Source organism: Lutra lutra, chromosome 1, assembly GCF_902655055.1.
Source record: "Lutra lutra chromosome 1, mLutLut1.2, whole genome shotgun sequence".
NCBI lineage: Eukaryota > Metazoa > Chordata > Mammalia > Carnivora > Mustelidae > Lutra > Lutra lutra.
In genome coordinates, this window is record NC_062278.1 from 132101132 (window position 1) to 132114452 (window position 13321).

Below are 13321 nucleotides of genomic sequence, written 5' to 3' on the forward strand. Positions count from 1 at the left end.
GTCAAATAAATAAATAAAATCTTTAAAAAAAAATAAAATAAAATAAAGTCTAAAACAGTTTCCCCATCTTTTAAATGTTTTCATATCACCTAAAGCCCATCCTTACCCCAAATAACTGTAATACTCTTTCCCTTTATTTGGTGAGATGTCCCACAGTTCCCCTAATGTGTGGCCTCCGGAGTCCACTGTCACAAAAAGTCAAAAAACTTCACCTTGTCTAAAGAGTGTCCCTGGTGGTCTCAGGCTGTAGAATCTAAAAGCTTTTTCTTATCTGGTACTAGGTCTTAATGGTCATTCCAGCTACTTGCAAACTGGGAGACACCTAGCGAGAGGCACACAGCAAGCGCTCAATGTGTTTCTCAGCTTTCTCAACTGCCCTCGGAAAAGAGCTATGGGTCAGGGGCAGCAGCAGGACAGACACAAAAGCCGCCAAGGTGGAGCAAATCCGGACCCAGACCGGCGCTCACTGCGAGGAAAGCGCCCATCAAGGGGCCTCTGGCTGGATAGAACCGGCTGAGAAAACCCGCGCGCCGGCTGGCCCCTAGCCCAGTATGTAGAGCAGCAGCCCCACACGCGCCACCGCCCCCTGCTCGCTCGGCCCCACCTCTCCCGGTCCATCCCACCCCTCCCACCCTGCGCTCCGCGTCTCAAGCCGCTCGCCCCGCCCCAAGCCGCTCCCCCGCCCACCTTGCGCTCCGCCGCACCACGGCGTAGTACTGCACCCACAGCGCCACGCTGTCCCACCCCGCCTTCCTCGCGCTCTGTCCCGCCCCGTCCTGCTGCCCCGCCCCATCCATCCCGCCCCGCCTACCTTGTACTCTGTCCCGCCCCGTCCTGCTGCCCCGCCCCATCCATCCCACCCCGCCCTCCTTGCGCTCTGTCCCTCCCCTTCCTGCTGCCCTGCCCCATCCGTCGCACCCGCCCTGCGTACCGCCCCGCCCCGTCCTGCTGCTCCAAATCATCCCGCTCGCCCCGCCCGCCCACTACTCTCCGCCCCTTCTTGCTGCCCCGCCCCGTTTCGTTTGCGGCGGTCCTCCCCCCTCCCGGTACCCCGCTGGCTAGTAGTGGCGGTCACCGGCGTAATGGGGACCGCCTCGTCGCTCGTGAGCCCCGCGGGCGGGGAGGTGATCGAGGACACTTATGGGGCGGGCGGCGGCGAGGCCTGCGAGATTCCGGTAGAGGTGAAGCCCAAGGCCCGCCTGCTGCGCAGCTCGTTCCGCCGTGGCGCGGCAGCAGCGGCGGCGGGGGCAGGGCCCGGGTCGCTGCCCCGCGGGGCGGGTGGCGGCGGGCTGCTGGGGGCTAGCTTTAAGTCTACCGGCTCGTCGGTGCCCGAGCTGGAATACGCAGCGGCTGAGTACGAGCGGCTGAAGAAGGAATACGAGATCTTCCGGGTCAGCAAGAATCAAGAGTTGTTGTCCATGGGCCGCCGCGAGGCCAAGCTAGACACGGAGAACAAGCGCCTGCGGGCCGAGCTGCAGGTAACGCCGGGCCCGGGTGTGCGGCTGGGGCAGCCGAGACGTGGAGAAGCTGAGAGTCAGAAAGGCTAGCGCACACCCGCGCACTGCGGGGCTGGACTCTGGACGCCTGACTCCGTCCTTCGTCCATCCTGTCCCCTCTCCAAACCAAGTAGTTCTGGAAAGTTGAATAGAAACCTCTCTGCACTTTGAGGGGACACACTCTTGGTGTCTAAACTGATTCCTTGACTAACCCCGCCCCTCTTCTATTTCTGGTTCATTCATTCACACACCTTGAAGCAATTAGCCTGAAAGTGCCCTGAAGTAGCACATGCCAATCTGCAGGGGACTCCAGGGAAGTAGGTCAACCCAGAGCACACGGACGCACAAAGACTGTGGTGACATCTGTGACTTTCCCTAGGAGTTTTTAACTCCACTTCCCACGCCCCCCCCCCCTTAAATTTTACGGACCTCTCAGTTTCTTTGCGTGAAGCTTTTGAGTTTTAATGATCTTGAAGTGAATTTTTATGGAAGCCTGATTTTCACCATTTTAACTGCTATGATTAAAAACGTTCCCTAGCCGAAATCAAATTCCCTTAATCCATTTGATTAATTTACTCAAAAAATAATTATTGCGTAGGCTCCCTGTAGTAGATGTATTTTGACTCATCAAAATAGTATATAAAGCAAAATATTGCTTTTCTATGACCACATTGTAAGACTTTGTGCCATCAGTTTTGGACCTCTCCGAGGGTTGTGGTTTTACTGTTTTGTTTTTTTAAACTGTGGAAGAGACACTCCAGGTGTTCCTGGGCTTATCACAGTAGAAAATGAATAAATATCTCAGACAGATTTTTCTGATAGGAAGAGCCTTCTTCCTTCTAGACTAGGCATTCTAGTCACCCCCTTCCCCACTATCTGTTGTATTATTAGCACTGTTATCTGGGAAGAACTCCTTATCAGTAGTCTACCTTTTGTCTTAACCAGTTTTCTTACTGGTCAGTCTTGATGTACTTGCATGTGTAAAATGGACCTTTTGCATTTCAGATACCTGATTTCATGCACCCAAGCCATTGTCCCCCATTCACTGCACTTTATGGGGATAGGAAAGAAGGCTGAATCAACCAGGGCTGAAAAAGTTCCTCCTATTGCCTTATGTAGTAGTTTTGAAAAGTAAAAACCTCATTGCATTTTAATTTAAGGGGACATACTCTCTTGGGGCCTAAATTGATTTCTTAACTAACTTACCCCTTTTTTTATGTAGCCCTTTTGATTCCTTTCTCACATACTAGACACTTAAAAAACTCTTCTGAATGTATTTAACCCACTTGGTCATTTAACGGAGGCCTTCGATTTATCTGGCACCAAGAGGGCTCTGGGGATAGCAAAATGAAGAAGACATGGAGTCAAGGACTGCATGGTCATGCGGAATTAATCATCCTTCAAGTTAAGCCTTGTAAATTATACTTTTTGTTCTGTTACAGATCGGAAAACTGAGGCATAGGAAGATTAAGAATTTGGCATAGTATTTCAAAGAAAAAGTATTGATTTCCATTAAAAGTTCAATGTTGAAGTATCTTCACTTACTACAGTTCAAGTATAATTGCATTTTTTTATTCCATGTTTGAATAAAATGGCAATATGTAGTTCTTGATAATGTAAAATAGTAAGTAGATTGTTAAAATTCTGATATGTATATAGTATGGAGGTAGGATAATGTGAAATTTGGGAGGAATACTGTTTTTGTTAGAAGTAACAAGGTCGGGGGCACCTGGGTGGCTCAGTGGGTTAAAGCCACTGCCTTCAGCTCAGGTCATGATCCCAGAGTCCTGGAATTGAGCCCCACATTGGGCTCCCTGCTCTGCGGGGAGCCTGCTTACCCCCCTCCCTCTGCCTGCCTCTCTGCCTACTTGTGATCTCTGTCTGTCAAATAAATAAATAAAATCTTTAAAAAAAAAAAAGAAGAAGAAGAAGAAGTAACAAGGTCAATTATTTCAGGCCCTTCAAAAAACTTACCAAAAAATACTTCGGGAAAAGGAAAGTGCTTTAGAAGCAAAATACCAAGCGATGGAGAGGGCAGCAACATTTGAACATGACAGAGACAAAGTGAAAAGGCAATTCAAGGTAAAGTCCTTACGTTTTTACCCCCAAAGTGACATAGAATAAAAACAGCACATTTTAAAAGTTTAATGATGCTGTGTAAGTAAATACAAGTGAAGGATGCAGGCGTCCTGAAGATTCTAAGAACCAGAGGAGAGCACTTCGTACATTTTTGAGTGGACCTGGTAAACTTGAGATCACTTCAAGAAAAAGTAAAAAAAAAAGAAATGAGCATTACAAATGGAATTTTGGGGGAAAAGGAAAGTATTTCCATATGGGGGGAAAGGCATTTGGAAATAGTTTGAGGTATTTTGTATGGGAAGGCATTACTGGCATCTAGTGGGAAGGGGACAAATTTCTAAATAGCGGCGGTGCACAGGAGAGCCCCACACTGCAGAGAGGGCTGCTGCCCAAATTCCAATGGGTTCCAGTTACAAAAAAGATCAGGATCACATGAATATTGGTTTTATGAATGAAACACTTTTCTGTTAAGTTGATGACACCTTTTGATGATGGAAAAGGTTTCAAAATTGATCTTTGTCTTTTAAAGATTTTTAGGGAGACCAAGGAAAATGAAATTCAGGACTTACTGAGAGCTAAGCGAGAGTTGGAAAGCAAACTTCAGAGGCTCCAGGCACAGGGGATCCAAGTATTTGATCCTGGAGAATCTGATTCAGATGACAACTGTACAGATGTTACTGGTATATTTACTTCCTATGTATAATTTGAGCCTTCAGTATAGGTGTAATGATATCATATAGCCAACTCTGAATCCTTTTATAAGTTAAACTGGTTGCTCTTACAAATAGAGTTGCACTTTTCCCCTTTCTCAGCTGTTGTAACAGCAATTTTCCCTAAAGTCCATGACATTGTTAGGGTGCTAGGTTTCCTTCTGTCTTACTGCTCTGCCAAATTCACCCCATAGCTTTTCTCTTTCTGGTGTAAGACAGCTCCTCCAGGTCTCACCACGACATCTACATTTTAGCCAAGGGAAGAGGGAAGGGAATTCGTTCCTCTCCCTGAAAGCACAATATGAAGGGTATACAGATTACTCCCCAAACCCCATTGGCCAGAACAACAAGTAGGAAGATTGGAAAGTGTAAACATTAGTAGGAGAGTCATGTATCCACCTAAAGTTTGAAATTCTGCTACTAAAGGAAGAAGGGGAGGATGGGTATTGGAGAACAGTTCATCATCTCTGTCATCTTGTTTTTTCACATATTGATATATTCTTTGCAACTATCCACTAGAATATTTGCATGATAATCTGCTGAGTGGCTTCCGGTAGTTTTGTAAGCTACTCAAAAAGTTTTTATTTTATAATTAAACATGTAAAATATGTTTTTTCTAGAAATAAAGAAAAGCCTAGAGTCCTGAAATGAAAGGGTCTACCATGTTCCAAGAAAATATTAATAAACTGTGATTGATATTGAAAAATGAAAAAGATTCTATTATAAATGCAGTGGAAAAATGCAGTTGCTCTCTCATTTATAGGAAACTGCGTTTTATTTATTTATTTATTTTTGAGAGACCATGTGAGTGGGGTTGGGGGAGAGAAGGAGAGTTATGTGTAGATGAGAGAGAGAGAGAGAATCTTAAGCAAGCACCATGCAACCATGCATGGAACCCAACTCAAGGCTCCATCTCATGATCCTAAGATGATGATCTGAGCCAAAATCAAGAGTCCAATGCCTAACAGACTGAGCCACCCAGGTGCCCCATGCATTTTATCTTATAAACTGATTTTGGACTAAAATATGGCAACTGATAATTGCCTCTTAATATGCATTTTAGAGCCACTGACCAGCATCCAAGGACTTTTATTACTAACTTTTAAGGGGAAAAAAATGAAGTGATTCTTACTGGCTTTGAGGATGCCATTCTGCCCCCACATTAACCATTAGTAATGGTTATTTCAGGGCTGACATATGTTAAAATGTACAGTGTTTCAAAACATAATTGATTTGGCAGGTTAATAAGAACAAATTAATATTTCCTCCTAGGTCTTTCTTCATATTTTGATTTAAACCTGACAAAAGAATGCTTAAGGGGAACATCACTCATTTCACATTCAGAGACCTGCAAATAATAATCTTATTTTTGCCAGATATTGAGCCCATTACTAGTATACTCATATTTAGTCAAGAATGCCATGTAGATATTCTGTCAAATGTAATTTATTTAAAAGAAAAAAAAAATCAAAGAGCTCCTGGGTGGCTCAGTCTGTTAAGCATCTGACTGTTGATTTCAGCTCAGGTCATTATCTCAGGATCCTGGGATCAAGCGCCATGTAGGGCTCCGTGCTCAGCAGTGAGTATGCTTCTCTCTCTCTCTCTAACTCAAATAAATAAATAATAAATCTTTAAAAAAAAAATCAAGATGTTCAAAAGTACCTATTGATTCAGACATTCATTTTGTTACTCTCGGAGGTTAAGGAAGATGTACTTTTTAAATCCTTAGCTTACATCCTAATGAATTACTAATCTTAATTGCAGGTGTGCGAGTACTGGTCTTCCTTTGAAATTCTCTCCTTCCAATTTTACACTGACACCTAAACCATAATGTTAGAAATGTTGTTTAAAATTTTTGTATGGGGACATTTTTAACTGCCTCTGTTGTTACAATTACTTTGATTATTATATTCTTTATTTGTTTCCTCTTTCTCTTTTTAATCCCCTCTTTGACTTGGAGATGCTAACCAGAATTATGTTACCCAGTACCTTAGAACTTGCCAGAAGTTGGTGACAGAGTACTTTCAAAATCATTGAAGATTGAATATTTGTTGTATTTATAATATTATAGAATTTTTTAAAAATTAGAAATCCTGTTTAGTATGTGTGGTAACTTTTTGAACTTTCAGTAATTTGGTTTTCACACAATGAAATCTCTTGGATTTACAGCTGCTGGAACCCAGTGTGAATATTGGACTGGAGGAGCCTTGGGAAGTGAACCTTCCATAGGGAGTATGATCCAGCTTCAGCAGTCCTTCAGGGGCCCTGAGTTTGCCCATAGTTCTATAGATGTGGAGGGACCCTTTGCAAATGTCAACAGAGGTAACACATGCCGTTTGCTGATTACCTTGGTAGTGACTGTTCAGGTCCTATAATCTTGTGTGTGCTGGGAGAAAGACCCATCAGCAGAGCAGATTTTTATTCTGGGTGTCTTCTGCTGCCAAACCAGCATGTACTGGTGTTGTCACTGACCAGGGCTGATTAACTTATATGATTCCCATCAGGATCAGATGGTGCTCCACAGACAGACTGGCCCATCATGTTCTAGAAACTTAGGTTCTGGTCTGAATTCCAGGTGTTGCAGTTGATCTGTGAGAATCTAATGTAGATTAACTGAAAAGCAGAAGTTTTTGGTCTTTTCCTCCATGTCTTTGATGCTGTTAAAGGTGGGAGAAGGTTGCAGAATGGAATATAAAACCTCAGTTATGCATTGTAGTATCCTTAGTCAAAGGAATATTTTTATTAGTTTCTCATGTATTATTATTATTTTTTTATAAACATATTTTTATCCCCAGGGGTACAGGTCTGTGAATCGCCAGGTTTATATACTTCATAGCACTCACCTTAGCACATACCCTCCCCAATGTCCATAACCCCACCCCCCTCTCCCAACCCCCTTCCCTTCAGCAACCCTCGGTTTCTTTTGTGAGATTACGAGTCACTTATGGTTTGTCTCCCTCCCAATCCCATCTTGTTTCATTTATTCTTCTCCTACCCCCTTAACTCCCCATGTTGCATCTCCACTTCCTCATATCAGGGAGATCATATGATAGTTGTCTTTTTCCGATTGACTTACTTCGCTAAGCATGATACCCTCTAGTTCCATCCACATCGTCACAAATGGCAAGATTTCATTTCTTTTGATGGCTGCATAGTATTCCATTGTGTATATATACCACATCTTCTTTATCCATTCATCTGTTGATGGACATCTAGGTTCTTTCCATAGTTTGGTTATTGTAGACATTGCTGCTATAAACATTCGGGTGCACGTGCCCCTTCGGATCACTATGTTTGTATCTTTAGGGTAAATACCCAGTAATGCAATTGCTGGGTCATAGGGTGGCTCTATTTTCAACTTTTTGAGGAACCTCCATGCTGTTTTCCAGAGTGGTTGCACCAGCTTGCATTCCCACCAACAGTGTAGGAGGGTTCCCCTTTCTCCACATCCTCACCAGCATCTGTCATTTCCTGACTTGTTAATTTTAGCCGTTCTGACTGGTGTGAGGTGATATCTCATTGTGGTTTTGATTTATATTTCCCTGATGCCGAGTGATATGGAGCACTTTTTCATGTGTCTGTTGGCCATCTGGATGTCTTCTTTGCAGAAATGTCTGTTCATGTCTTCTGCCCATTTCTTGATTGGATTATTTGTTCTTTGGGTGTTGAGTTTCCTAAGTTCTTCATAGATTTTGGACACTAGCCCTTTATCTGATATGTCGTTTGCAAATATCTTCTCCCATTCTATCAGTAGTCTTTTGGTTTTGTTAACTGTTTCCTTTGCTGTGCAAAAGCTTTTGACCTTGATAAAATCCCAATAGTTCATTTTTGCCCTTGCTTCCCTTGCCTTTGGCGATGTTCCTAGGAAGATGTTGCTGCGGCTGAGCTCGGAGAGGTTGCTGCCTGTGTTCTCCTCAAGGATTTTGATAGATTCCTTTCTCACATTGAGGTCCTTCATCCATTTTGAGTCTATTTTCGTGTGTGGTGTAAGGAAATGGTCCAATTTCATTTTTCTGCATGTGGCTGTCCAATTTTCTCAACACCATTTATTGAAGAGGCTGTCTTTTTTCCATTGGACATTCTTTCTGCTTTGTCGAAGATGAGTTGACCATAGAGTTGAGGGTCTATTTCTGGGCTCGCTATTCTGTTCCATTGATCTATGTGTCTGTTTTTGTGCCAGTACCATGCTGTCTTGATGACAGCTTTGTAATAGAGCTTGAAGTCTGGAATTGTGATGCCACCAACTTTGGCTTTCTTTTTCAATATTCCTTTGGCTATTCGAGGTCTTTTCTGATTCCATATAAATTTTAGGATTATTTGTTCCATTTCTTTGAAAAAAATGGATGGTATTTTGATAAAGAATTGCATTAAATGTGTAGATTGCTTTAGGTAGCATAGACATTTTCACAATATTTATTCTTCCAATCCAGGAGCATGGAACATTTTTCCATTTCTTTGTGTCTTCCTCAGTTTCTTTCATTAGTACTTTATAGTTTTCTGAATATAGATTCTTAGCCTCTTTGGTTAGGTTTATTCCTAGGTATCTTATAGTTTTGGGTGCAATTGTAAATGGGATTGACTCCTTAATTTCTCTTTCTTCTGTCTTGTTGTTGGTGTAGAGAAATGCAACTGATTTCTGTGCATTGATTTATATCCTGACACTTTACTGAATTCCTGTACAAGTTCTAGCAGTTTTGGAGTGGAGTCTTTTGGGTTTTCCACATATAGTATCATATCATCTGCGAAGAGTGGTAGTTTGATTTCTTCTTTGCCAATTTGGATGCCTTTAATTTCCTTTTGTTGTCTGATTGCTGAGGCTAGGACTTCTAGTACTATGTTGAATAGCAGTGGTGATAATGGACATCCCTGCCATGTGTGTTCCTGACCTTAGCAGTAAAGCTTTCAGTTTTTCTCCATTAAGAATGATATTTGCGGGTGCCTGGGTGGCTCAGTGGGTTAAGCCGCTGCCTTCGGCTCAGGTCATGATCTCAGGGTCCTGGGATCGAGTCCCGCATCGGGTTCTCTTCTCGGCAGAGATCCTGCTTCCCTCTCTCTCTCTGCCTGCCTCTCCATCTACTTGTGATCTCTCTCTGTCAAATAAATGAATAAAATCTTTAAAAAAAAAAAGAATGATATTTGCGGTGGGTTTTTCATAGATGGCTTTGATAATATTGAGGTATGTGCCCTCTATCCCTGCACTTTGAAGAGTTTTGATCAGGAAGGGATGCTGTACTTTGTCAAATGCTTCTTCAGCATCTATTGAGAGTATCATATGGTTCTTGTTCTTTCTTTTATTAATGTGTTGTATCACATTGATTGATTTGCAGATGTTGAACCAACCTTGCAGCCCTGGAATAAATCCCACTTGGTCGTGGTGAATAATCCTTTTAATGTACTGTTGAATCCTATTGGCTAGTATTTTGGTGAGAATTTTGCATCTGTGTTCATCAAGGATATTGGTCTGTAGTTCTCTTTTTTGATGGGATCTTTGTCTGGTTTTGTGATCAAGGTGATGCTGGCCTCATAAAATGAGTTTGGAAGTTTTCCTTCCATTTCTATTTTTTGGAACAGTTTCAGGAGAATAGGAATTAGTTCTTCTTTAAGTGTTTGGTAGAATTCCCCCGGGAAGCCATCTGGCCCTGGGCTTTTGTTTGTTTGGAGATTTTTGATGACTGTTTCAATCTCCTTACTAGTTATTGGTCTGTTCAGGTTTTCTATTTCTTCCTGGTTCAGTCGTGGTAGTTTATATGTCTCTAGGAATGCATCCATTTCTTCCAGATTGTCAAATTTGTTGGCGTAGAGTTGCTCATAGTATGTTCTTATAATTGTCTGTATTTCTTTGGTGTTTGTTGTGATCTCTCCTCTTTCATTCATGATTTTATTTATTTGGGTCCTTTCTCTTTTCTTTTTGATAAGTCTGGCCAGGGGGTTATCAATCTTGTTAATTCTTTCAAAGAACGAGCTCCTAGTTTCGTTGATTTGTTCTATTGTTTTTTTGGTTTCTATTTCATTGATTTCTGCTCTGATCTTTATGATTTCTCTTCTCCTGCTGGGTTAAGGGTTTCTTTCTTGTTCTTTCTCCAGCTCCTTTAGGTGTAGGGTTAGGTTGTGTACTTGAGACCTTTCTTGTTTCTTGAGAAAGGCTTGTACCACTATATATTTTCCTCTCAGGACTGCCTTTGTTGTGTCCCACAGATTTTGAACCATTGTGTTTTCATTATCATTTGTTTCCATGAATTTTTTCAATTCTTCTTTAATTTCCTGGTTGACTCATTCATTCTTTAGAAGGATGCTGTTTAGTCTCCATGTATTTGGGTTCTTTCCAAATTTCCTCTTGTGATTGAGTTCTAGCTTCAGAGCATTGTGGTCTAAAACTATGCAGGGAATGATCCCAATCTTTTGATACCGGTTGAGACCTGATTTAGGACCGAGAATGTGATCTATTCTGGAGAATGTTCCATGTGCGCTAGAGAAGAATGTGTATTCTGTTGCTTTTGGATGAAATGTTCTGAATATATCTGTGATGTCCATCTGGTCCAGTGTGTCATTTAAGGCCTTTATTTCCTTGTTGATCTTTTGCTTGGATGATCTATCCATTTCAGTGAGGAGAGTGTTAACGTCCCCTACTATTATTGTATTATTGTTATGTGTTTCTTTGATTTTGTTATTAATTGGTTTATATAGTTGGCTGCTCCCATGTTAGGGGCATAGATATTTAAAATTGTTAGATCTTCTTGTTGGACAGATCCTTTGAGTATGATATAGTGTCCTTCCTCATCTCTTATTATAGTCTTTGGCTTAAAATCTAATTGATCTGATATAAGGATTGCCACCCCTGCTTTCTTCTGATGTCCATTAGCATGGTAAATTCTTTTCTACCCCCTCACTTTAAATCTGGAGATGTCTTCATGTCTAAAATGAGTTTCTTGTAGGCAACATATAGATGGGTTTTGTTTTTTTATCCATTCTGATACCCTGTGTCTTTTGATTGGGGCATTTAGCCCATTAACATTCAGGGTAACTATGGAGAGATATGAATTTAGTGCCATTGTATTGCGTGTAAGGTGAGTGTTACTGTATATTGTCTCTGTTCCTTTTTGGTCTACTACTTTTAGGGTCTCTCTTTGCTTAGAGGACCCCTTTCAATATTTCCTGTAGAGCTGGTTTGGTATTTGCAAATTCTTTCAGTTTTTGTTTGTCCTGGAAGCTTTTAATCTCTCCTTCTATTTTCACTGATAGCCTAGCTGGATATAGTAGTCTTGGCTGCATGTTTTTCTCGTTTAGTGCTCTGAATATATCATGCCAGCTCTTTCTGGCCTGCCAGGTCTCTGTGGATAAGTCTGCTGCCAATCTAATATTTTTACCATTGTATGTTATAGACTTACTTTTCCGGGCTGCTTTCAGGATTTTTTCTTTGTCACTAAGACTTGTAAACTTTACTATTAGGTGACGGGGTGTGGACCTATTCTTGTTGATTTTGAGGGGGGTTCTCTGCACCTCCTGGATTTTGATGCTTATTCCCTTTGGGAATTTCCTTTAGGGAAATTCTCTCCAATAATTCTCTCCAATATACCTTCTGCTCCCCTCTCTCTTTCTTCTTCTTCTGGAATCCCAATTATTCTAATGTTGTTTCATCTTATGGTGTCACTTATCTCTCGAATTCTCCCCTCGTGGTCCATTAGCTGTTTGTCCCTCTTTTGCTCAGCTTCTTTATTCTCTGTCATTTGGTCTTCTATATCGCTAATTCTTTCTTCTGCCTCATTTATCCTAGCAGTGAGAGCCTCCATTTTTGATTGCACCTCATTAGTAGCTTTTTTGATTTCAACTTGGTTAGATTTTAGTTCTTTTATTTCTCCAGAAAGGGCTTTTATATCTCCCGAGAGGGTTTCTCTAATATCTTCCATGCCTTTTTTGAGCCCTGCTAGAATCTTGAGAATTGTTATTCTGAACTCTAACATATTACCAACGTCTGTATTGATTAGGTCCCTAGCCTTCGGTACTGCCTCTTGTTCCTTTTTTTGTGGTGAATTTTTCTGCCTTGTCATTTTGTCCAGATAAGAGTATATGAAGGAGCAAGTAAAATACTAAAAGGGTGGCAAAGACCCCAGGAAAATACGCTTTAACCAAATCAGAAGAGATCCTTAATCGTGGCGGGGGGGGAGAAACGGGATAAAAAGTTCAGAAAAAGAAAAAAAAAAGAATTAAAAAAGAAAACGAATAAAGAAAAAATATAAAAAAGAAAAAAATATATATATATATTAGATAAAGTAGTTAAAAAACGTTAAAAAAGAAAAGGGTAAAAGTTAAAAAAATTTTAGCAGGAGAAGAAAAAAAAAATTGATAAAAATAAAAAAAAATTAAATTAACTGCAGGACTAAAGAATCATGGGGAGAAAGCCATGAGTTCCGTGCTTTGCTTTCTCCTCCTCTGGAATTCCGCCGCTCTCCTTGGTATTGAACCTGCACTCCTTGGTAGGTGAACTTGGTCCTGGCTGGGTTTCTTGTTGATCTTCTGGGGGAGGGGCCTGTTGTATTGATTCTCAAGTGTCTTTGCCCCAGGCAGAGTTGCACCGCCCTTACCAGGGGCCGGGCTGAGTAATCCGCTTGGGTTTGCTTTTGGGAGCTTTTGTTCCCTGAGCGCTTTCCGTAGAGTTCCGGAGGACGGGAATGAAAATGGCGGCCTCCCAGTCTCTGGCCCGGAGGATCTGAGAGCCCGGGGTCCCACTCCTCAGTGCACCCTCAGAGAATAGCACCCAATTACTCTCGTCTCCCTGGCCTCGGGCCGCGCTCCGAGCTCACCGAACCTGCGACCTTTTCAAGGTAATCCTGAGCTAAGAGCTCACTCCTTCGCTCGGTCTCTGTAGCCGGCTTCCCCGTTCTAATACCTGCAAGCTCTGCGACACTCAGACACCCCCGATCCTTCTGTGACCCTGTGGAACCTGAGGCCACGCTGACCCCGCGTGGGCTTCACCCCGCTTAAGCCTCTGGAGCGATGTCCCTCAGCGGAACAGACTTTTAAAAGTCCTGATTTTGTGCT

At 42.1% G+C, this 13321-nt stretch overlaps 1 protein-coding gene across 5 annotated transcripts in view; it reads left to right on the forward strand.

Annotated features, from left to right (window-relative positions):
* The first annotated feature begins 1005 nt into the window (after positions 1–1005).
* Positions 1006–13321, forward strand: part of NPHP3 (nephrocystin 3) — a 57138-nt gene continuing 44822 nt past the window's right edge. For 2 of the 5 annotated variants that reach the window (XM_047736939.1, XM_047736930.1), the window contains exons 1-4: positions 1007–1478; positions 3453–3578; positions 4105–4255; positions 6455–6607. In XM_047736939.1, the coding sequence (XP_047592895.1) occupies positions 1083–1478; positions 3453–3578; positions 4105–4255; positions 6455–6607 (826 nt within the window). In that variant the 5' untranslated portion in view covers positions 1007–1082. Of the gene's footprint in view, positions 1479–1925; positions 3215–3438; positions 3579–4104; positions 4256–6454; positions 6608–13321 lie in introns of those variants that run through there. The other 3 variants (XM_047736957.1, XM_047736966.1, XM_047736947.1) reach the window with 3 other exon arrangements.